This window comes from Nyctibius grandis, chromosome 5 (assembly GCF_013368605.1).
Source record: "Nyctibius grandis isolate bNycGra1 chromosome 5, bNycGra1.pri, whole genome shotgun sequence".
Classification (NCBI taxonomy): Eukaryota; Metazoa; Chordata; class Aves; order Nyctibiiformes; family Nyctibiidae; genus Nyctibius; species Nyctibius grandis.
The window spans coordinates 57,169,285-57,195,298 of NC_090662.1; the positions used below are offsets into that span (position 1 = coordinate 57,169,285).

General features: G+C 38.8%; 1 protein-coding gene across 8 annotated transcripts in view; it reads left to right on the top strand.

Moving 5' to 3' along the window:
• CNOT4 (CCR4-NOT transcription complex subunit 4) overlaps positions 1–25,593 on the top strand; it is an 85,271-nt gene extending 59,678 nt beyond the window's left edge. For 3 of the 8 annotated variants that reach the window (XM_068401547.1, XM_068401546.1, XM_068401548.1), the window contains exons 8-13: positions 705–860; positions 3,406–3,463; positions 3,756–4,005; positions 5,945–6,442; positions 23,183–23,395; positions 24,181–25,593. In XM_068401547.1, coding sequence (XP_068257648.1) covers positions 705–860; positions 3,406–3,463; positions 3,756–4,005; positions 5,945–6,442; positions 23,183–23,395; positions 24,181–24,482 — 1,477 coding nt within the window. In that variant the 3' untranslated portion in view covers positions 24,483–25,593. The remainder of the gene's footprint in view (positions 1–704; positions 861–3,405; positions 3,464–3,755; positions 4,006–5,944; positions 6,443–23,182; positions 23,396–24,180) is intronic. The other 5 variants (XM_068401549.1, XM_068401550.1, XM_068401553.1 and 2 more) reach the window with 3 other exon arrangements.
• Positions 25,594–26,014: the final 421 nt, after the last annotated feature.

The window sequence follows — 26,014 nt, forward strand, 5'->3', positions numbered from 1 at the left end:
AGATCTAATGTGCACTCTGAAATGTAATTTAGTGTTACTTTATGAAAGGGAAGTAATTATGGCTTTAAACTAGAGATGAAGGGAGCAGTAACTTGAATGAACACTGTTGGTCTGACTGGTCTCATGGTCTGTTAGTAAAGCTGTGGACTCTTGTGTAGGCGTAAAACACAAACTTCATCCTTTGGGGCCAGGCTTGCTAGGGCCTGGTATATAAAACGGTTATTAAAAAAAACGTTTCGTTCATGATTTACAGAACTTACAAATGCTTATGGGATAAAGCAAATAATTCTAAAAGGTGTGTGTAGGTCTGGATACTTGAAGCTGTTGATGGATTTTTGTGGGTTTTTTTTGTTTTTGGGGTTTTTGTTTGTTTGTTTGTTTTGTGTTTTTTTGTTTTTTTTTTTTTGTCCTCACCCTCAAATGGACAAGCTTGGACTTCAGCATTGGCAGAGCAGCTATCTATTCAGTGAAGAAAACAGAATTCCCCCCAGTTTTCTCTCTCCCCTCCGTACCCCACTAGTTACTTTTTTAAGTCATCACCACTTAAAATCTGAGAAATAATATCCAGATAAATCTATTCTTTTGGATTGTCTGGCACAAGGATTCATTTCCCCAGTGCTTACAATTTTTAAGAACACTTTCTTCGTAACTTGAACTCTTCTTTCTTTTTTTTTTTTTTTTTTTCCACTCTTGCCTTTTTCCAGACCCAACAGTAATAACAAAGATGCCTGGCCATCATTACAGAGTTCAAGTAAATCAGCCAACGGTTTAACAATGGAACACAGGAAAACGCCTCCTATATTAGAAAATGGCACAGACCCAGAACACATGACTCCAGATGGTGCAGACTCAGATTTCGGGTAATTGTGCTGCCTTTTATACTTCAGATAGCTTGCTTTCTCTCTCACTGATTGGTGTGGAGGGAATGATTCTCCAGTCTCTCTCTCTGGTTGGAGAGCTGGATTGAAATCCTGATCAAGTCACAAAAAGCTGGGTTTAGCCCATGTCAAAAAGACTGATTGGCAGATTGTGCAGGAGAACCATAACATCAAGTTAGGAGGTGATGGTACAAGTAAGGGCTGAGGGGAGCTGAATAACTGGGGGATCAACAGCTTCCATAGCTGTGTGGTCCCAGCTGCAGCTGAGCCCTTCATTTTTGATACAGAAACTTCCACAAAAGTAACATGCTAGTTGCTATACATCAGGAGGCTTGTCACTCGGAAAAACTTCAACAGAAGGAAGCTAAATGTTAGGGCTGAGTATCTGTCATCTCTTTACAGTGGTGTGTTCCAGAAACATAACTGCAGAGGTAAGGGTTCCCTGATTATCACTCAGTAACAGGAACAACAGGGCAGCAGATTAAACTGAGGCTTCTTTGTACAGAGGAAGTAATTCAGCTGCTTGAAATAACTTCCTTATTGCTAACCAACATTTTTTTCCTCTTTTGGTGCCTTCCTTGAATAGAACTGGTGTCCTCTTCCATCATAAGCATCGCTTGCAGTTCCGATGGTAATCTATAGTCATGCTATTTTGTTTTTCATGGACCCCCTTAGGTAATATTGGTTGGGCTCATTCAGAGGTTGGATGGGGAAAATAACGAGGTAAACACTAATATTTCAAGAAGTGGTGTTGCCGATTAGGTAGCTGATCTTTCTGAAAAGTGTACTAAATGTAGGTAAAAATATTGTAGCCAACAGATAATGAATCTTCCTCATTACTGAGAGCTGGAATCCTGTCTTACAATTAAAGGCTCCTTAGGTAGATCCAAGTGTAATAAACATTTTCAGCAGTTAGATTGTCATTAAAAGTTGTCTTACACATAGCTTTTTAAACTGCAGCATTGTGACTTTCTGTCAGCAGCTTTGGGAAAAGAATTTGGCTGGAATATCAGCTCTACAATCAGAATGATTGTGTAGTGAAGAGTCTACAGCAAACTTTTGTGCTGTAGGCATTCAGAAGTTATTAACTCAAGGCAGTTTGTTCCAAATGGAAGAACTTTATTCATGCTGTTCGACCACTGAGTAGAAAGTATTTGTAAATCTTCAGTGGAGTAGTGCTTGTTTGCAAGTATATTCCTCTGATTTTTCTTTTATAGTCATGAATACTTCAGCTTCAGTTATCTTTTTGAGATACCGACTGAATCGGTGTTCTTTTGCACAAAAATTGTTTTTGTTGACAGATTACTCTTCTACAGGTTCTTTAGAACGGAGAAGAATTAATTGTGCTGGGTTTCAGCTCTAGTTATTCTGGGATGGTGAAAACAAATATGGGGTGAAGCAATCTTATGACTTTTTGACCTTGATATGAAGCTATATGCAATATTTAAATTTTAGAGCAGCAAGGGGGTTTGAAAACGAGATGTAGCTAGAATCTGAAGTCTGCACCCAGTAAAATAATTACTGTATATATATTTGTCTTGTGCTAACACATCATGCCTCTAATTTGACTTGTATCATATTCTGGTCTCTTAATGGAACTGAAATTCATGTTCTTACTTGTGGTCCTTGTTTGCAGGACCAGTGTTTTGGGCTGTGCGGCCTGATGCTTATGCATCTTTTCTTATGGGTAGATAAAAATGAAAGTACCTTGAAATTGTAAAGCAGGTATTTTAATCTGAACTTGAACTAATACTGTTTCATTAGTGTGGTATTTAGCATAATTAAGGCAACCCACAGATGCCTGTCAGAATCTTGAATCCTGAGATGTGCCATTTCAGCCGAGTCATGTTAATTCCCAGTGAATAGCTTTCTGAGGTGGTTTTCTGCTGTATGTTTTCTTGTATTCTCTTCATGTTTTTGGCAGTTTTTAATGCTATGTCTTTTCCTGTGTTTTTTCCTTTCTGTCATCTTAAAACTCAGTTCTCTTACCTTGGAACTAATTTCTGCTAGTTCAAGCTTGAGTGGGAAGCTTAACTTGCCACCAGGACTAAATAGTTAATTTAATCTTTTATCTCTCCCCAGATTTATTTAGGACTTGTATGGGAACTGACAACTTAGGTATTTGGAAAACAAATCTGTTCCCAAGTTTCTCTCCAGTAGTAGCATAGATGGAACTGACTACTATGGAATACTGCCATAGTATAAGAGTCCTGGTTTTTTGAATGGCATAGAGTTACTATGAACATGTTTAAAACTTTCCTTTTTGTTCCTTAACAGGGCAGTCAACAAGCAGAGTGGAGAGTGGTGGGAAGAAGTATTACAGTATATGGCAAATGATTGGAATGCTTATGATTAAAAAAAAAAAGTCTATAATTAATAAGTGGAGTTTTTTCCTTCTTAATTCCTCCTAATTAGTTTCGCTTTGTCATTATTTCAAGGCTTTCCTACTGCTACAAAAGCAAATGCTGATTTTTCATGTTAAATGCTTGAGTGTCTTATTGTCTCTTTTCCCCTCCCACTTTTGCAGCCCTATCGACAAACCTTCAGATTCCCTCAGTATAGGAAATGGTGACAGCTCCCAGCAGGTAAGACATAAAGATAAACGCTGTGAAAGTAAGAACGGAGTTGAGAGCTTGGTGGAACTTGTAGTTGGAGAAGCAAGCAAGTACTTTCTGAAGCGTATAATGATTTTAAACAAAACTAAAAAATGCTACTGCTAAATGGATTTCTTTATATTTGACCTTGTACTGAGCTGTATATTAACTAACCTAATTTCAGCCAAAAGTTTTTGAGGAAATTTTTCAACTGTATTAGTGGAGAATATTTTATATATAAACACATATGTCCTAATTGTTTCACTTCCTCTCTTGCCCGTAGATAACGAACAGTGACACACCTTCACCACCGCCTGGTTTAACAAAACCCAATCCAGTCATACCCATCAGTTCATCTAATCACAGTGCACGGTCTCCTTTTGAAGGGGCTGTAACAGAATCACAGTCACTCTTCTCTGACAACTTCCGGCACCCTAACCCCATCCCTAGTGGGCTTCCTGCATTCCCCAGCTCTCCACAGACTTCAAATGACTGGCCCACAGCACCAGAACCACAGAGCCTCTTCACATCAGGTATGTACACAGGTTACATGGCTGGATATTGCTTGCTTTTGCAACTGATGTCTAAAGCTGTATGGAACCAAAAGCTCCAGGACTTGCTACATACTGGTTTTCCTCCTTTCATGAATGATTACACTTTGTCACTTAACTACAAATGAATTGCACTTATGTAAGGTTTCTTCTAAAAGAAGCTTTAAAGACTTTTCCAGCTACATGGCTAAATTATCAGCGTGCTTATTTTAGTTTTTCTTAGCCATGTGCCTGTCTAAATAATAGGATGTGACATGTATGCTTAATATTCAATGTTACAGGTTTTCATTGAGAGTGAGGAAAATATGTGGTGTCAGTATATGTTGGTGTAATAATCTATTATAATCTGTAATTCTAACATCAGAAGCTGTGCAGTGGAATTTAGAATTTTCTTCGGTATCCTGCATAGTTACCTGAAGGTGCCTAATCTCTCTTTTTCTGAAGTGAGACTATATACATTCAGAAAAGAGAAAAATATGGTTAATTGCATGAACTGAAAGATACCTGTATTTTCCAGGGATTTTCCTATGAAATACCGCTTCATATGAATGAAACATAGTTTTAAGTGTATTTATATAGACTCAGGAATGGTTAACAGTATTTAAGAGCTCACAAATTAGAAATCTGAGGGAGTTGTTAGAAAATTAAATGAAACAATATCAGTAATAAGTAGAATGTAAATGATACTTCAGGACACAGTTGGTTTACTTAGTGATTAGTTGTCTTTTGATGTTTATCTGACTTCTGGATATCATAATCCTGTTTGTAAACAATATTTGTTACCAAAGAAATTACCTGCTGCTAAGGTTCTATATGTACCAATTTTGTGAGGATTAAGTAGCAGTGAGAGACAATTTCCAGGTACTAGAGATCTTGTTTGTCTCATAATTAATATAAAATGTGTGGTTTCTAATTAAATAAGAACACAAAGGACAAGTTTTTATCTGTCTAGCAACTCTTTTTATCTACCATCATGGATTTTAGAGTGAAAATAAAAGTGTAGATTTCTTTCTAAAAGAGGATACTGAGGTTAATTTTAACTGCTTAAAGCAGCAGACAAGGTTCCCTACCAGCAGAGGGAGTTAACATTGTGAGTAATACTACCTTGTACTCAGCAACTTGCATTACTACAGTTTTGGGGAAAAATACTGTGAAACTAGACCCACCATTCACTGAACCTGAATAAGAAACTTAAACAATATAATGAAATGAAGTAGTAATTGAAAATGCAGGGAAATTCTCATAACCCTTCTTTGCAATGCTGCATCAAAATATTTAACAATCTCTTGTAATACAGTTATTTTATTTCCTTTTGTTTTATCAAGGTGTCTGTTCAAGAATTTGGCTTGTTTTTCTTCATAATCGTAGACAGTGGGGGATTTTTTGTTTTTGTTTTGCTTATAACCACGGCTCAGAAGTTCCCCCTTTGGGAGGGAACATCTCCTCACCTTTCTTGCACAGCAGAGCTGAAGCACAGCATTAATATTGAAAGCAAAACACTGAACTGAATAACAACCTTATTTAAACTCTGCTTGGTCACACTTCCATCAGGTAATAGGAGCGTAAAGAAGGTTCTTAGAAACTGTTTATTGGCCTCTTTCTAGTTGGTGCTATTACTGAAAATACTTATTTGACAAGGCTTTTCTCTAGTTCAGGGGCAGAGCAATTCTACAGTAAAAATACTATTTGCTAGTTCTACCACTTTACCTTAAGTAGAAATCTATGACTTGATCTGAAATCTATGGTTTGATCTGGAAATGGCATTCTAAGCTGATAAATAAGGTATCTTTGGGGAAGTTATAAAGAAGTGTTATATGAAAGACAACTGGCAACATAGATTCAGATACACTGGGGCTGAAATTTTTATATGGATAAATACTTATTAATTCTTGTTTTAAATCTTGTTGTTTTTCTCCAACAGAAACTATACCAGTGTCATCCTCCACAGACTGGCAAGCGGCTTTTGGGTTTGGTTCCTCTAAACAGCAAGAGGACGACTTAGGGTTTGACCCCTTTGACATCACCCGCAAAGCCTTAGCAGACCTGATTGAGAAGGAACTGTCAGTCCAAGACCAACCTTCCCTCTCGCCCACATCTCTTCAGAACCCTCCCCCACACACTACAACTGCCAAAGGGCCAGGCTCTGGATTCCTACATCCTGCTGCACCCACAAATGCCAACTCTCTCAGTAGCACCTTTCCAGTCATGCCACAGAGGTTCCCACAGTTTCAACAGCATCGAGCAGTTTACAACTCCTTCAGTTTTCCAGGCCAAGCAGCTCGCTATCCTTGGATGGCCTTCCCACGCAATAGCATCATGCACTTGAACCACACAGCAAATCCCACCTCAAATAGTAATTTCTTGGACTTGAATCTCCCACCACAACACAGCACAGGTCTGGGAGGGATCCCTATATCAGGTAGGTGAATCGGGACAGCCATGAATGTGACTTAATTTATGCTTTCAGCTTCTCTGAGCCAGGACAGGAAAAGGGAATAGCCAGCTACAAGTGGTAGAGTGGTATCTCTTGACTGTCATGCTAAGTTTATGAACAGAGGGAAGAATATTGTTTTAAATAGGCCCTTTCCATTTCTTAAAAAAAAAATGTATCTGGACATTTAGCCTTGTAATATTGAGCTTTATAAGGAAGGTGGAGTATTCTGTGCCCGCTTAATTTTGTGCCAAAGCAAATTGGTATTTTGGTCCTTCAGTCCTGCCAGACTGGCTTTCCTTAAGAGTAGGTCCTGGAAGCGCATTGCAACTTCCACGTTGATGTGCAGGTGCTGATCGGAGTTCTTAAAATTGTGCAAAAAATTGTAATGATGGTAGTTTGTGCCAGATGTCTTGGCTGGGTTGTTCCCTCTTGTGCATAACTGAATGGCTGCACAATAAAACATTCAGTGCTGTTCATTTCAGTACTTCAGATGGCCTTAATATTATGCTAATCTTTCACTGAATGGATGCTTGCAATGTGTGTAAGAGGATTCATCATGATTGTGAGGGTGGTGATGTTGGAGGAAAATAAATGTGCAGTCAGGCCAGTTCAGGCTGCCCTGAATGGATTGATAGGCTCTTGCAGCAAACGTTACAACTAAGGAGCTAACTTAACAATAATTGTCTTGATGAAAAATTCACTTCTGGAGTTTGAAGTCCTTCCATGCTTCCAATTTAGCTTGGCCCAATCAGTTTCTCTTTTCCTAACGGGAAAAAAAATTGTATTAAGTGTATAATGAACGGCAGGTAGAAAGTCTCTGTAGGCTGTTTGTAGCCTAGAGATAGAGAAAACAGCTTCTTGAGATGTAGCCAGTGTTATTTTCTTTTCATGGATTTTGAGAAGTACTAGCTATACTATAATAAAGTGACCTAGAAAAAGTCACTGTGTGTTTTTGATGCTCTATTACAAGAGCTAATTTTGGCTGTTACTTCCGTCTACTTTATCTTCTTTGAAGGCTTTGTTGAAGCTACAGTACTGCAGTAGGGTCCTTACGCTGATTCATAGTATAAACATTTGGTCCAGACTACAAATTCAAGTAGTATACTGGCAGTGGCAAAGTTTTTAGACTAAAATGACTGATATTGGTTACACTGAAGCGTAAAAAAACCCACACATCAAAACCAAAAACCATCAAACGCCGCCGCCGCCACCCCTCACCCCCCTGCACAAAAACCCCAAATTATTTTTGTGGAGTCAAAAATGCAGTATCCATAGCAGTGCAAATTGTTGCTCACTTCCCCTAAACTACATAGAAATTCCAGGAACATTGCAAGACATCAAACTTCAACTTTACCACTCAGTTCTAAAAATTGCTAGTTCAAGGGGCAAGTGACAAGACCATCTTGTGGACTAGGGGGACCAGAAAAATCCTTTGGTGTTGAAAAAGATCTGTTTGTAGTACAGGTTGATTCTAGGTTTGCAAAATTATTCTTTAAATTGCATTACTTCAATTGCCTTTGGCAGTTTGAAGGCGGACCTCTTTGTGTGTGTAGAAGACTCAAAGGTCCTTGGTACGACTCCTGAAGAGCCAGTTATGTGGTGTTGGTTGATGCACAGCACGTGCCATGTACTTTAGTTAAGTATATCCTTTTTTGTATGCAACTGCTAGAACCAATTAACCTCAAAATATTTTTGGCCGATACAGTGCTAAAAACAGAAAATAAGCATCAGCTGTAGTCTCTATGGAAAGTTCCTTTGAGTTGGTCTTAATCTCTTGTTATAGAAAACATTGTTAGTTGACTGGCTGACAATTAGATAGCAGCAGTTGCTGCAGCGCAAACACTTCTCAGCTGGTCTACGTGTCAGCTTTGATACATCTTGAAAAAAGAATCATTTGCACAAACACAGATTACGCCTTTTTCTTTTCCTGTTGACGGAAATCAGCTGAAGTCTCAGTTCTGATTTTGTTTGCTGGGATTTATATTATTTGCATGGTATTTAGTGCTTAGGGTTTTCTTTAGTGATCTAACTGCTTCAGAAGTACAAATAATTTGGAAGTCAGGAGATGCCCTCGTACCTCTCTTTTGTGTGCTGACTTAAAAGTTTCAAATTTATTGATTGTTTTGTCTTTTCAAATCTGTATCTAGTGTACAGGTCTCTCAAATAATTCCTTTTATATTCTTTTTGAAAGAATAATTCCTGTTCTTTATGCTTGCTTTTAATCTATCAGTAGCAGGTATATAATTATAGAATTTTCCTAGTTTCCTCGTTTGATTTACAGATACAGCTGTCTGGTGGGGTTGGGGGAGGAAAGTGGTGTACAAGTACAGAGAAATCGTGTCGATGGGACTCTGTTACAGTGCTTTGTAACAGACTCTAGCTGACCCGCTAGAAAGGCGGTGCATATCATAATAGCTGTTTAGCAGTATGCAGAGATTAGTTGTAGTATACCTGAAGCTCCTTTTTGTTAGCTCTTCTGTTAGTCTGTATTAGGGTGTTTTAGCAAATGTCATCAACTCGGCTGTTTCAGATGTAACAGCAAAAGAAACTTAGTGCAGGTGAAACTTCACGTTGTCTTCTAGCAGAGACCCTCAACCGCTGTCAAAGTTGCATGTTTCCTGAGGTCTTTGCTCACAATTTTTTCAGGTCTGTAAATTCCTAAAGCAGATAATACTAGACCAGTCATTTAAAAAAAAAAAAAAAAAGAAAAAAAAAAACAAAAACAAACCAGCATTCATTTATTGTGTGTTTGCCTGCTCTATTTAATCAATGCTTTTCAACTTTTCTATTTCATTTATGTGAAAACAAGCAGATATAAAAACTGTTGTAACTTCGTATGAAGTTAGTATACTATTTTCTAGGCTTTCTAAATCCAATTTTAGCTGATTTCACTAAGTGTATTTGTGGTTTGGAAGCTTGTATGAAGAAAATCATATATTTTACAGTGCTGCTGCTGCTTTAGGTAGGCATTAGTATTCACACAAATTTGAAATGCTTATCTGTGACATGTTGAATGTAATGTTCTTAAGCTACCTTTTGTTTAGTCGAGAATCAGAGCTGTGCTGTATTCATAACCCCGCAGCTCCAGGTAGGGCCATTTTATGATGTGCACCAGGTTTAAATGGAAGGACACAGGCACTACCTACATTTTTTTTAATCTCTCATTTAAAAATAATTTCTATATGGAATTTGTGGTAGCCTCGTTCTCAGAGGAAGTAGTATTTATTAAACTCATTCTGCAGTTTCCAGTGAAATGACGCATGGTTGACTTCGTAATTTTATTATGCTTATACTTGAAATGTGCTATATTCATCAGGCATATATTTGTCCCCAACCCATATTTAAATGAACTTTTTGATTGACTGATTTCCAAACTAGAATTTCCTCCCCCCCCACCATGTGATTTTGCAAACCGTAGCAGATGTTACATGTTCTCATTGTACGGGACAATTTAGGCTTGTTGCTGTTCTCTGGCGTGGGATGGATTAGATGAGTTACTGTGTAATTATAACTGTGTAACTGTACTTCAGGAGAAAAGTTCAGTGACTTCTTATTCATGGGCAGCATGATTGTTGCTAAAAGCAGTTTTACCCTAGATTGTGTGCTGGCTGTCCTACGAATATATTCAGTGGCTATCCTTTGTTTGGCAGATAATGCCAAAGGAAAGATCCACTGACAGCAGTGTGGGTGGGTGTATGCCTTTATTTTTATGTTACTTTAGGATAACAGGAAACTCTTTGTAATTTGATAGCTAATACGCTATCATCTTTGCTACCCTGCTGCTCAGTGGTGCATTCTAAAATAATAGGTATAGTATTGGGTCATAGAGTAAAGTAGGTCTTAAATTAACACTGTGTTTTGAGACAGGTGCTTCTAAAATGAGATGCGTGAGTATTAATAATGGGAAAATAGAAAGATACAGTTTTATTTCTTGAGTTTACTGAGTCGTTTGGTAGCCATTGATTTTATTACATAGAAAAAGTAGAAGAACAAATTCACACAGTTAAAAGAGTGAGGAAAAAGTTGTAAATGGTTAGTCTGCCTTTGCCGTTTATTCTATGCAAGATGAAGTACTTGACGTTTTGAAACACTGGCTGTTATTTCATTTATTAATTTCATCATTATCCTGAACATAATTCCAAATGAGAAAAAACTTGATTGTAAGAACTTATCAGTTCAATAATAATGGGATAGTTTGAAATTTGAACTCTTCCAAGACTAATGCTATACAATATTATATGTATATTCTTCCCACATAAATCATTGAAACCCCTTGAGTTGGAAGGGACCCACAAGGATCATTGAGTCCAACTCCTGACTCCACACAGGGCAGCCTAAAAATTAAACCATACATCTCGGAGCATTGTCCAAATGCTTCTTGAACACAGGCAATTTGTGTATATCATGCATGTATTAGAAATCTAAGATAGAAGTAATAGTCAAGTGGACACAGAGACAGATAGGAAGCATGAAGAATTAAACAATGTTTAGGATAGGGGAAGAAAAAAGTTTTATTCATTGTCTTTGAAGATAACCACTGTAAAATCCATCAAGTTATTTTAGCCATGAAGCCCATTGATGTGGAGATTGCAGTAGGCTTCTGTGAACTGTTCCTGAAACTTCCAAAACATGGGTCTTGAATGTTATAAGTCTTTGTAGTTGAATATAATAGACAAATCAAAAATTTGTTCTCTTAAGACCTTTTTGTTTTGATGTTGTGGCTTATATCTCTTGAATATGCACAGCCTAATTGATGGCGTTGTGTATACTTAAAGATGAGATTGAGACAATAAATAGGTAGACAGTTCTATTAAGTTTGGGTGCCATCCAGCAGTCTTTGTGGTAGTGGTGTTGCTTTCCTTATCAGGACACTGATGAATGTGCATGTTTTTGAGTCTTGCCTGAATTTAGGTTTTTGTGGAGCAATAGCTGGTAGCAGGGAGGGCAAAGCAATGAAGGTTGTATTAAGAAGGTCCAACTTCTTCCCACTTACTTTAAGTCCTGAACTCTTCCATATCTGAACAACTTATGGTGTTGCATTTTCTCCCACTTTAAATTTTCTGGCCTCTGTGCCCCCAGCTATTGAACTTGTCTGGAACATCAGATCCTTTCTTGCCTAATGCTACCTTTTGGACAACATTTTAGTAAAATGAGGGAAGATCCCCTATATGCTGGCTATGATCATACTGTTTAAAAGGCTTTATTTAGACCACAGAGAAGGGTGAGCTATCAAAATTAGCATTGACATGCTCTGCCTTTAATACTAAGAGTCCTTGTCTCACTTGGTATTTTCTCAAAACATAACCTCATTTCCATTTGGGGCACACATTTCTTATTTGACCTTTGTCCTTTTGACTTTGTCTCCTCTCTCTGGGTTGATTCTTTATAGTTGATTCTGTCTCCTGAACAAAGGAAAACACAGCTTGTTTTATACAGTCGTGGAACCAAAAAAATTAAATTTGCAGCATAGCAGCTGACACTTTTCTGTGGTCTCAGGATAATAATTTGGTATGATGTTTCGGAGGGGGGGTTTCTACTTCTGCTATTAAGAGTATGGCTGTTGAATTCAGGATGTGAAACTTAAAATTCTCCAAATGCTGTATACAAAATGCATTTAATCCCGTACCCTAGCAATAGGCAATGTGACTTAAAAACAGTGCTGCCTCACATCCCTTTATTTGGAAGCAGCGGTTGAAAGAGCGTATTGCTACACTTTTCCTCTTGACCTGGCAGTATGTGAAAGGTTTAACACCAGTTTTAAGTATTGATGGCCTTACTGTTAACAGCAAGAGATACATTAGTCCATTAATTTTCTGTCCTAATCCTTTAAAGATGACTGCATGCTCACTTGGTCTTCCTTGACATTTGGCTTTCCAGCAGCAGCTGGGCAGAAAGCACGGCAGCTGAACGTCATCTTTTCTGTGCCCCTCATTAGATCTATGTCTGCCTGTAGCAGAAGTCTTTTTCTGATTAGGTATAAATATTATAAATAGAAAATCTGGTGAAAAATCTTGGCTGATACAATTATTAGTTGTAGGTGCCATGTGTGGCACCTCCAGAGGCCTGTATCTTTCCAGAGGGCAGAGCAGCTTCTCTCAGAAGTGAATGGGTTACCATGATACCGAGATCACTTCTCATTTGAAAATAAAGGCCTGAACGCTGCTTTGAAATTCTAAAATGAAAAGTACTGTTTGTAAATGACCCTCAGCTGTTTCCAGTGTTGCTTTTACTGACCCGTGCATAGACCCTGTGTCCTGTTTTCCTCAACAAAGATGACCTGTTCTTAAAGCAGCCTTTGCCACAGAGTAATTTTTTTTTCTCATCAGTCCTTATGCCCACTGCATCGCATTTCTTTCCATGGAGGTTCTCGGGCCTCCACCCCCCTTCCTTAGGAGATGCTTTGAGTCTGTGTGTATCTCCCACCCATGAAATTCATTCTCCTTTTATTTGCCATCATAACTAATTTTCTGTTTCACTGGTGAAGAGGTGAAGTGTTCAGCACAATATGGAACAAATTCCATTTGAAAAACTTTTGGCTTGCTCACTTCTGTTGCTCTGGAGATGGATTTTTTTTTTTAATGCAACCAAGGTGATGCTGCTAGGTTTAAAATAAATGGAAGTGGGATTTTGGATTAATTTCCAAAATATTAAATCAGTGTCAAGATTGAAGTCACACTGTTTGAAATCTACTATGGATATTCCTTGTCTTAACTGTCTTGTCCCTTAACTCCCATACACTTTCTACATGGACCTCTAAGGCCTGCCTTCCTTAGTGTAATCTTGTCACGATCTCTGAGAGAACTTCATCCACAGCACCTGTCCTTTAAGTCCTGCTGCTTCTCCATCTGTTCCAAAATCTCATCTCACACACCCACCCTTCCCTCCCAGTGCCTAGTATTGCAACTGGTTTTAAAACCCTGCAGAGTTTTTTCTTATGATTATATAGGAGATACTGTTCCAAATAAAGCTCGATATGTAAATATCTGTGCCGTCATCTCTGGGAGCTTGGTTTTAAGCTCTTCCGAATTTCTTAAAATCTTTAAGATTATTAGGGATGGCAGTGAAAGACAGGCATCCTACTTTTTTGAGTAGTAAGATGCCTATTTTTAAATGTGTAATTTTATTCCGGAAGAAGAAAATGTGACCCAAAAAAAAAAAAAAAAAAAAGAAAAAAGTGTAAAAAAAAAAAAAATCCTCTAACTTCTCTCGGCGGCAATACATCAGAGGAATGACTAATCACATTAACACACTGCTAGACTTGAAATAAATACGGTGTTGGCTGAAATAGGTGGCCTCAGTGGCTGACCCAGTTTGCATTCTGGACCATCAGTCCTGACAGCTCTTTTGGTGACTCTTCCCCAGAAACAGAGGGAAACAAGTACATGGGAGGTATTTCACATCAAATTTCCTGACTATTCGTGTCTGTAGTAGTGTCACCAAATGAGCTTCAACTGCAGTAAGTGTTGGGCCTTTGCCTGTATTTTAGGGATGGAGGACTGCATTTATTTCTTATAGAACAAGAACTTTTCCCTTCCTCTCTAGGGCTGGTTCACCAAAAGTTAGAAAGGCTGTTTCCTTTCATAGGTAGCCCATAAGATCCCGGGACTGGTCTGCAGTAGCGTAAGAGGCAGCTCTGTTGGCTGGTGTAGCATCTAACTCCCTCCTCCAGCAGGCAGATGCGTAGCCTCAGGGTGCTGTGTTCTCTTGGTTGCCTTTCTAAAATTCAAACTGGCACTTCAAAATATACAGTAAACTCCTAGTATGAGTTAAAAGATGTAATCAGCTTAGTGATGTTAAAAACCTGGCATTTTCCCTTTAAAGACTGGAAATTTATATGCTTGGCAGTGCCACCTGTTAGTAGCAGTGTCTACCAAGAGGCTGTGCCTTGGGCACGGACCCAAAACTTCAGCTCCTTCTGAGTCAAGTCTCTCTCTCAAAATATCAATTATGACTGATGTATTTTAGCAAAAAGCACAGACAGTTCATAGGCTTTCTGCATAAACACATTTTGAAACACACAAACTTAAAGAACCATTGAGAAAGGGAAAACATAATCTTTTCAAAAATTGTATTGGGGGTGGAGCGTAAATGAAAAAGCCTGAAGGGATAACAGCAATTGAAAGAGCAGCTTTACAAAAAGTGTTTCTCCTCCCAGCGATACCAAATCACATTTGGCGGCGGGGGAGGAAATCTGATCTTTTCCATCCTTCACTATCTCTTGCTTCCTTCTACATCACCTTATTTGAACTTCAGTTTGTTCACAAAGGAATGATTTTTAAAAACCCATGTATTTAAAAAGTAGGTCACCTCTATTGGAAGACAGCATTTAGTAATCAGAATGAATTTCATGTCGTGGAAGGTTTGTTTTTCTTCTCAGCTTTCTTGCAGTGTATCTAATCTTCCTACAGAATGATTGAAGTGTCTACAAATATAGATAAGCCTTAATTGTTTGTTACAGATGTGGAAAACTTAAATGAGTTTATAATTTCTCGGAGTATGCATTCACTGTGCTAATGCTAGTCTCACGGCCTTGGTCAGAGGATTGGTTGGTGGGTACTCCTGGAATCCAGAACCTTCATAACTAGATAGGCTCTTATTAATTATTCGATACAGCTTTGAAGACCTGATTTTTCTTTGCCATTTCTAGTTATTGCATTGGCCATAGGGCAAATTGTATCTATTTTGCTTTTATTTATGCATATATCTATGCATGTACCCCCAAGTACACTTGTGGGTACACCGACACTTATACACACAGGATTTTCATCTGAGGTCAGAGGGGTTTTTTTTTTACCAATAGGGTAACCTGTTGAGATTGAATGCTGATGCAGGATCTAAGAGGAAGCAGCAGGTATACTTCGGTTAAAATGAACTTTGTTTTCTCAGACGAGTGACATTGCATGTCTTTCTGAGCTTTTTAATCAAACTGTTCTGTACGTAGGATTTGGGTATCTATTTCCTTTGTTTCAGTATCTTAAGTCTTTGTGCGCTCAGTTTAGGTTTATGATAGCATTTAAGATTATTAGTGGTGAGAAATGGCTGTTTTCTTATGGGGTTGGTTTTTTTTTGGATGAGAAGTGTCTTCTAATTCACATGAAAAAGAGGTTATTTATTGACTAAGGTGGAAGCATTACAGAATATATTGTCTTTTTTGTATCTAGGACAGTGGGCCCCAACTTGAAGTCCTGCAGTTGACCACTATGCATTTTTAGCAATAAAGGATTAAAAAGTCAGTAATAAAAAATGGTAGGATACTATGAAAACGTCTGATATGAAGTCAAGCATGTTTTTCAAAGCAAGTTAGAATCTCAATTTGAAATTTACTTATAGCTTAAAATTGGGTGGCTGGCTGCTATAATTATGTATTATTGAGCCATGGTAAGTATAAGGCAATCACAAGAGCTCTCCAGAATACTTAATGTAAAATTGCTTTTTTCAAACCTAATAAAATTCTGACACTGTACATATAAGCAAATATGAATCTTCCTATTGAATATCTAAGATGAGCTGTCCCCCATGATGTTGTAGAAGGGACTTCTTCTGAAAATAAATTAAATTTTCTGTCTCTTAATGCTTATTTAGTCACAGAAAGCTTAAAAGTTGTACTGTTAGAGCTTCATCAAAAAGGAAAATTATTTAGAAAAACTTTCCCCTTTGAAGTGTATTCTTCAGAATTCAATATATTCCTCTTCTACTTGATAGTTTGGCTTACTGGCATGTTAAGTTGCACTTGATTTATTTTAAATTGAAAAATAGTGGTTTTTTTATTTACATGGCTATTCTTAAATTGGGTATGTGTGGAAATAATATAACCATGGAAATCAATGTGGAATCAAGATAAAAGCTGCTTTACTTGCATTATTTTAAAGCTGAGGGCAGACCGGTGTCTCTTGACTACTGAAGCCGATTTTCTAGGGGGGGATGTGTGTGTGTGTACGGATGTACACTTCTTTTGTTTCCCCAGCTATTAGAGCTCATGACTGTAAGACTTTCATTTGAAATACGCACTGTGGAATGACGCTTTGAAAGCTGTTTTCGTGGATTGCCAAGTTGTTTCCCATGTGTAGAGAATGTCAGTGAGGCTTTTAGATGTTCCCTTCAAACAGCTTTATCTTCTAGTGCTCCTGTCATTTGATACCTCCCTAATACAAAGTGGCTATTTGTATTCCTGATGGGCAGCGCTGCTGCTTAAATGTGGACATTCTCTGTTCTCCATGGATGGGTGAAACTTCATTGTTTGGTTTAAGCATTGTGGGATTCCTAGAAATCATAGATACACAGATCAATGAAGACTGAGAGTGAAATCATTCAGACCATAGCAGTTTAAATGGGATTTTACTCACGGTTTTAAAAATTCCATGAGCAAACAAGCTTATTATTCATATTAAAGTGACACAGGTACAGTTTTTATCATAACTGTTTTGTTGATGGTTAAGTATATAAGCTTTGGACGAAAGGCTTTTGAGTTTATCTAATGTGATGAGCATAATTTCATTTTAGGATGTGGGAAATCATCCTTTCCTCTCCCCCCCCACCCTCACCCGCCACCTCCCCCGAGTGAAATATTGGACAACTTTTTGCAAAATAGAAATACAAGTAGTGGAAAGTCATTTTGAGAAGAAAACAGAGAAGCCCCAGTCACTTCTCGTAATGAGGTAACAGACTTTTTCACGGAAAGCACAGACTATCTGTGGTATCTGTGAAAATGGTGGCACAAAGCGCAGGCTAGGACTAATGGGGATGTCGCTGCAAAGGGTATGCTTTTCTGGTGGCCCCATTTGTTTCTAATAGAGGTGGAAAAACTCCTGGTGAACTCTTTCTGGTAGTCTTTCCTGTTTCTTTTTTTACTCTTTTTTTTCCCCTTTATTTTGTTGTGGGTTTGTTTGTTTTTTTTTTTCCCCCTGGGCCCAACTTTGTTATTCTAGTTGTCTTGCCAAGGCTTCGAAACTAACTGTTACTGTACAGTGTCCTTGAAGATTTCACAAGGGCCTTCTTAGAAGCAGGTCGTTGCAATAGCCATTCTATTACCAAATACCCCTTGATAGTCTCTTTGCTTCTTTCGTTGCTACTCTGTGCAGTCAGGTATGTGACATTGCTAATAAGTTTATTTTTTTCTCTCACATGATGGTTTTCCTCTGAATTTCTTTTGCTTATTTGAAGCTTTTCTGTAGCACTGTTGTGTGCCTTGGTCACACACATGGCATACTGATGGGTTCTTAAAAAAAAATAAATAATTGCAACCTAGATTTGCAGGACTGCTTGCTTTTCAGCAGGACTAGAATATTTAGGACTCTTGGCATAAAGATATTTAATGGTTTTATGCAGTTTGTGTGAAATCAGAGTCTTGGAATACAGTTTTGGCAGAGCAAAGAAATACACTTGCTTTACACTTACTTGATGTGATGGTCTTGTGATCTTTGCTGTTAGTTGTATTTATTTAAGCGTGTACTGTGTGAATTTTGATATGGATTTGACCATAGACTTGTATCAGAATTGGGACAATAATTTGAAATGGTCTAGTCTCTGTAAGAAATTTATTTTAGTGGGCTTGTCTTCTGCCAAGTAAGGTGTAAGACATGCTATCCCATTACCCTCAATATAAAGGATTGAGTGCGTCAGCATCACAAGTGTGGTGCAGCCAAATCTGAAACACCTTTGGGTCTGAGTTGTGGTGTCATTTGTCAGAATTTATGAAGTCATGGAACAGCCTGTGGCAATGCAGCTGACGCTTGTGCAAACGTCTTCTAAAGTATTGATTATGTACAACAGAACATTGTTTCTGGCTTGGCCATCATCCTCTTTGCTGTCTCTCCCCCAAATACACACTGCTTTGCCTGATCTGAAGGAATAATGTCAAGGCATTGCAGGTGGAGGATATTGAAGTAACGCTACCAGACTGGTAGGGTGTCATGATGGGGTAAGGATTTTCTTTAGAAATTAATTATGTGAGCAGTTTTTATACAGATGAATGTTTGGGCTTCTCAATCATATTCTATTTTAAGCTAATTTAAAGTATTTTTTTATTTAAATTGGGTGGACAGGTTAGGTTTGTGGTGAAGCTTTTTTTCCTTCCCTTTGCTTACTTTAAGACAGTGGTTGACTTTGAAAATTTTACGTACAAGTGCTTTTATTTCATGTTGGCATACTACCTCAGACACATGAAAGTTCAGTGCTAGAACTGTGGGATCTGTTCACCTCAGTGAACGCAAGTTTCCACTAGACCAGATAGGATTATGAAATGTACATCAAGGGAAAACTGGAGTTCAGGAGGTGTATTTGAGCCTATTTTTCATGTGTATAGTGGTGCTTTCAGTGAGCTTCACCGAGTTATTCTCTCCTCTCAGAGAAAAAGCCAGGGCATGCGGGAAGAATCTCCAATTTATCTTAGTGTGTAAAATCTTTTCATTGCAGTCAACTGGGTTTTAACTTGTTTTCTTCTATGTTTTCCCACTGTCTGTGGACATACTGCTTTAAATTAGAGTCAGGCTATGGAAGGAGACTGTTTCCACTCCTTGAGACAGGGAAACAGTGCTATCTGTTGGTTCTCATGCCCCTAGGTTATCATGTCCAACTGTCATGCTAGCTAGTCTGCTAGCTAGTCAAAAAATTACTCCCTTCAACCAATTAAGTTTAGAAGCAGAGAAAGATAATAGGCAAATTCCCTTTTTAATAGATCTGTATTAACTGAGAGCTAAACTTTTCTTATTTTTAATTATGGTACTAGCTTCATGGTGAAGCATGAACAATTAACAAAAAGGACAAACTAGCTGAGGGATGAGTAGTAATTTCTTCTGAAGATGCTTTCTTCAGGTACTGCAAGTAACTCCTGCCTCTGGGCCGGACTTGCATTTTTACTTAGGCTCTTGTTTAAAACTTGTCAGACTCCAGCAAAGACATGCTGATTTAATTGTTTGGTTTGGGTATTGCTGTGTGGCGACTGGAGATTGCTCATGTACTTGGGTTGCATGAGAAGTTTTTCCTAACAGGGTGTTTTAGCTATCATAGCCAGTAACTGAGGCCTTGGAGGGCAGTGCAGGGAGTGTTGTAGAGCATTGCAGTCTCTGTTGATCCCATCCACTGTAACACTTTAATGCATTTTAATCCCTTACCAAATCCCATTTTACAGGATTAATTTAATTGCAGCATTTCTCCTTAGAGGCTGGGAGTCTGACAAAGCTGCGGAACTTTGGTCACGTTTGGGTTTGTTTTTTTTTTTAACTCTGTGCATTTATTAGCCAAGCTGGAAAACCCTGTTACAGACACCTGAGTAAAGTGTTGCTTGCTTTTTCTTTGGTGTCAGAGGGCAATGTTTTTGTCAAAGCTTGCCTTTCAGCCCCACAAACCCAGCTGTCTGGTAATGACAAGAAATCTTTTGCAACTGTCTGTTTTGTCACTTTTGTACCCAGGAGCACAAGATTTTAATAAATAAACTTCCTTATTGCTAGCAAATAATACAGGTTTTCTAGATACTGAATCCTTTTAGGCCTTTCATCTCTTGACTTCTGTGATTCCAAGTAGATTTTGTACTGACAGTTGAGATAAAGGACAGTCTTCCTCAGTTTCTTCTTATTTTCTTTTGTTCTGTGTTAGGGAGGGAACACAGCAATGGTGCACTATGCCTGCCTCAGATTAATGTCTCCTCACCAAACAGTGCCAGCCTTTTCCATTCCATTAAAATCTTAACTCCTTGCTGTCTTTCTGGACTCTTATGTATGCTATATTATGTCTTTTTTTTTTTTTTTTTAAATAGAGAGTAACATGACAAAAATATGTATATTTTCTTAGCCCAAGGTGACCTAATGCCCTACTACATTTATTTTCTTACCCCATTCCATATATCTTGCTGGCTTTGTCTTTATTAGACTTCCTCAATGACATGTTGCAGGTGTGTAGTTTACTACACGTTTGTTTTCTTGCATGTGAGCTTTGAGGGCATGTTGGGGATTAGTAGTGTCCATGATTAAGATCATCATGAGCTTGCAGATCCCCACCTTACAGGTATTGTGATGAGTATGTTCACTCAGCCGTGGTCCCTAATAAGCATCTTGTGTGTGCTTTTTGCCCTGTAGGTATAAGCGAGTAATTAAACTGAGCTGCATTTCTTTGCAGAAGCTGTTGGAAGAAGCAATGAGAAAATAAAGTGGAAACTAATGGTGTACCATGCAGCATCTGTTGCACAGTTATTTCTGCAGTGGTGAACTGGGTACTTCTGTTCCTAAAAATGAATTTAGAACTTCGTCTCAAGTAGGCTTATGTTTTTTTAACTCCAGGATCATAGGTTTGAATGAAAAATGTAAAATGTGTTGCACCAAACTCTTTAAAACTGTTTATTGTGTGCATTAGCATTGCAATGAAAAAGGTGGGAGCTCTGGAGGGAACAGGAAGTAGATTTGATTTACAGGAGAAAAGAAAGTAGAAGTGAAAGCCAGTTGTATGTACTATGGCTTGATGCTAAACGAACACAGAACAAATCGCTGATAAGCCTGCTTTTTTCTTACCCAAAGTGACTTGGACACCAGGCCCCACAGAGCACATTGCTGCACACATAGTGTGGGTACAGTCACACTGACGTCTGGAGGCTTGATTGCATCTGTGTGTTAAGGTGTTACTAAAAAGCTAATCTTGGATTACCTGCATGAGGCAGAGCTGCTGTTCTGTTACTGCTGGTTTTTTCTCCTGTAGCACTTAAAATGTTAGTGTTTAGAGGTAACATGATGCATGTAGTAATGGGCAGGCTTTGGGGTTTACTTCCACTATCTGATTTTTGACCTATTCTGTCTTTGTTTGTGGGAATGCTTAGGAGTTGTCTGTCCTCCCCATGGAGGTACCTCATGCTGTAACCTCTGAGGAAGAGTGATTCCCCAGCCTCAGCCAGTGAGTGGGGATAACAGCAGTTGACTGTAAACCTTCCAGAGTCTGTAGTCAAATGTATTGTGCAAACTTGCCCAGGCACAGAGGATGATTTTCGCAGTACGCTCTCTGCACCTGTGCTGTTATCCCTGTCCAGGCTTCATGCGCAGCATCAGTCTGGCCATGGATGTTGTAGGTGTCAGCTGCTGTCCTGCTACGTGGGGGCATTTATGGATGCAGAAGGATGCTTGTGCTAGAACAGCTCTATTAGGCATGCACAGGGTTAGAAATGAATGCAGTGCTCCAACAGTCGTCATAGGCAAAGTGGATATAGCAGATCTGCATAGTAATTTGTTTTGAAGTTCAGTTGGTGACATGGACTAAGGTATAAGTTGCTGTGATTTGTGATTGAAGTTGCTTGCTGCAATTCTGTACAGAAGCAGAATCTTATATAAAGTTTATTCTAAAAAAACTCTGGCCTGGGGAAGGAAAGTTCTGCATGAAAGCGCAGGATTTCAAGAACTTGCTTTTTTTCCCCTCTAGTTACAAAAGTAATTGCTTGAGACATCAGTTCTTTCTGAGCATTCAGCTTTACAAAAATTGCCAAGGCAGGTTTTGATAGCAAGTGAGACTGCTTTCTTCACTCTCCCAGCATACAGAGTTGCAAGTTAGTGATAGCCTCTAATTTTCCATGAAGATTTAGATCTCTTCTGTTGTTGATGAAGTAGCAGTGTTCTGTAAGTATCTCACTGTAACACTTCTGATTGACATCAAGGTCCTTTCTTCAATTAGGACAGGCAGAGATGGTTTAAAAAAAAAAAAAAAAGTTGTATTCCAGGTTTTTGTCAAAAAGAGCGTACTGCCAAGGTTCTACTCAACACTTACTTTTCAAATATATTTGACCACAAGTTCATTAAGTATGACTTTCTGTATTGGCTGATAAATACTAGGATGCTCATGTGTGATTTGTTTGCTTTGAGATAGCTAAAGCAGGAGGTGCATTGTAGAACCTGATAGTCTGTTCTAGATAGCATGGTTTAACGTTTGTGTTCAGGGATCATTTGCTGTAGTGCTAATAGCCACGTTATCCTGTTGTCCTTTTTCAATACGTGCCCTGAAACATTTAGGCAAATAGTTGAGACTTGACAGTTTTGGAGTCAGCTGGTTTGCTTCTAACTGAAGTTTTGAGGATGTTGCTGTGTCGGGAATTATTCTGAACGGTCTCTAAAGAATTTTCACTACTGTTCTTCAACTGCAAGAGGAAATTGCACTCCCTCCAACTTCATGAGAACCTAATTACTATTTCCTTCGGAAGAACATCTGTAGGGCTGTGAATGGGCAAGCTATAACAAAACAAAAAACTTCTGTGATACTTCTCCACCTCCCTGGTTCCTCATGTTCGGTTCCTATTGCGAAGCCCTACCTAGCCTTTCTTCATTTTAATATACTTCAAAGAAAACAACCCTTTCGAGCCTGCTGCCCATTAATAAAGCAGCCGAACTGGGTTGTCTAGCTTGCAACAGAGGTATTCTCATAAAGGATCTGGTAGGTTTTCCCCGTTAGTAATAGAGGAAAAGCCACTGTGCCCTTGATTATTCAAGTCTCTGAACTGGAAAAAAAAGTGAAAATATGAATTGGGGGAGGAGTTAAATCTTTCTCCCACTCCCTTACACTTGGTTTAAAACCTGCCAGCCCCTCTGAGTAATCCATCAGTCGTATAAACATTGACCCTAGTTTTTGGACAGGGAAAGTATTAAATGCGTAGCTTAAAAAGTAAAAACAATATCCCATACACCACCAAAGAAGGACATCTGTTTCTAACTTCAGCTTTTTATTTTTTTATCTTTCATTTTTTTTTGTTGGTAAATCTCCCAGACAACAGCAGTTCTGTAGAGAGTTTAAATATGAAGGAATGGCAGGACGGGCTAAGGGCACTTCTACCGAACATTAACATCAACTTTGGTGGACTGCCCAATGCTTCTTCCCCCTCCAACGCCAACCACAGTGTACCAACGTCCAACTCTGCCACCACCGACAGCCTGAATTGGGACAGCCCTGGCAGCTGGATGGACCCCGCAATCATCACAGGTAACCATTTCTCACTCCTTCAGCTCCGCTGGCAAACCATCAAATGGGTATTTGGCACAAACTGATTTACATCTGGAAAAAGGTCAAAGTCACTATGCGGTGGTCTCTTCCAGCTTCCATCTACAAAATCTCAAGGGTCCAGGAATTTTTGTGGAACTGCTAGGTATAACAAAGCATCACTTCGGCCTTTGCAATGCATGCCCGGGACCTTTGCAGGCAGTCAGGCGGATCAGCGCTTATCTATAGGGTCAACGTAGGTGTCCCTTCTGCTGTATGGCGTGTCCGGTATGTGCACTGCTGGTCCTGAGGCACTGAAGGCATTCACTGGACTTTGTTATTTAAATAGGGACATACTCCACTTGTTTATAAAGCTCTCTTTTGTAAGGCTGTCTGGTTGTGTTTCCCTGTTAGAGAGGCTGAAGCATGATTCAAGTAGGCAGAGTAGGAGGTGAAGCATGCAGTGTACTGGTAGCCTGGTGTGGTAAGGTCACGTCAACAGAGATGCAGTCCTTACGCAGGATGTTTGATAGAAAAATGTGTGGTTTATGAAGAAGTGCTCTGGGGGGGAACTTTCTCCTATCTGGATTTAATGTTAAATGTTTTGTGGGCAGAGTAATTACATACATTAATAACATACAATAATGTAAAATGCGTTCTCTGTACAAACTAATCATGTTTTCTCACTGTTGTTTTTTGTTAGGTTAAATTGACCTCCTTTGTGCTCAGCTTATTGCTTCTGCTCTGACTTGCCTGTATCCCTGTTTTTTTTTTTCTTCTTTTCATAGGTATCCCAGCCTCTACAGGAAACAGTTTAGACAGCGTTCAAGATGACAATCCTCCACATTGGCTGAAGTCTCTTCAGGCCCTCACAGAGGTGGACGGCCCCAGTGCAGCGCCATCACAGACGCACCACAGTAACCCCTTCGGCACACAGATCCCTCTGCACAGAGCCAGTTGGAATCCCTACTCTCCTCCTTCAAACCCCACCAGCTTCCATTCCCCACCTCCAGGCTTTCAGACAGCCTTCAGACCCCCCAGTAAAACCCCCACAGATCTACTACAGAGCTCAGCGCTGGATCGTCATTAGGAAAGGAGGAAAAAGAAAAAAAAAAAAAAGAAAAATAAAACCCAAAACGTTAGAAATGCAGGAAGTGTCCCACCCTGACTCCTCCCCATGCCCACCTACTGTTCCCTGTCATATCTTTCTTTCTGAAGAATCCAGTTCGTGATCAAACCTCCCCCCCAAATGCAATGCCATCACAGGGTCATGACAGTATCTTTTTGTTAAGTTTCTGCTGAGCCAGTGTTTGAAATACACTGTTTGAAATATTTTCTAACCATGTTAAGGAAAAAAAAAAAAAAAAGAGAGAGAGAGAAATTAAAATGCAGCCTCAATGCTTAAGGAGAATATTACTGTCTTATGTCTTTTGCACATGAGTATTTCTGCCTAGTGGAAAAGTGTCAGTCTGCAGAAGGGCAAAAAAAATGCAATGCAGAATCAAATGCAGAAACATGAAAAAGGCATTTAATTTAAATGAAGTTACTGAACATGTGAGGCAGGCAATGGCCTAGCATTTATTTTGCATTCAGTGTGGCACTACACAGGGAAATTGCTATGTTGGGTTGGTTTTTTTTTTTTTGAGAAGGGGATTTTATTGTGTCGGTCAGAGTTTGACATGAAGTGTGTTGAAAGACAAAACACTTATAGCTATGAGTAACTGGCATGTTGCTAAAGAGTGGTTTAAAGAGGGGAGAATAAGATTTTTCTTTAATTTTGGCTTTAGATTTAAAGTAAACTTTAATGTTTTAAAAGTATTCACAGTTTTAATACCTAGCGTATACATAATATAAGCAGCTGAAACACGAGTGATATTTACTTCAGTCTTTCTGTCTCCTCTGTCAGTCTCTCTTTCTTTTTTTTTGAAAAAACAAAGATTCACCTGATTAAGGCACTCTGGGATAGCACTGCATTGGGGCCACATGATCACCATCAGGAGCAACCTCTGACCTCCTCTGCCTGCAGCTTTTACTTAACCCTGTAGTTTCTGGACGTTTGTGCAGTATTGAAAAGACAGGAAAAAAGAAACAGATAAATAAACATGGTTATAACCTGACGCTAAAACTAAAACCAAGGAAATGTACCTCTTTCTTCAGAATTAAAACTAAAATCTTAAATAAAACAGAAAACTTGATGATGACTTCCTGTTTGCTTTTTGTTTTTTTTTAAACTTGGATTTTTAATTACTGCATCTGGTAAAGCCGTATGTCATTGCATGGGGTATTTTTTCCTGTTCATCTAAATTGGAGCTACTTTTTCATGGAAATATTGCTTTGTGTGGTGATTTCTGTATTGAAGGGTGGAAAAAGCATGCGCACTTTAAATTTTTGAAGGGATTCTGTTGTCTTTACTCATGGCAATAGCTAGAGGCTGTTTGTCTCTAACCTTAATTGGTGGTATCCTTTTAAATCTGAAGCATGAAAAACTTGTTTATACTTTGAATTAAATGCCATGGCATTTGGGACAGATAGCATGCAGTAATGTGTCTGAAGGTATGGCAGAGAATTCTAGTTACATCTCCCCATTTCCGTCAGCATCCTCACTCAAAGGTGTAAAACACT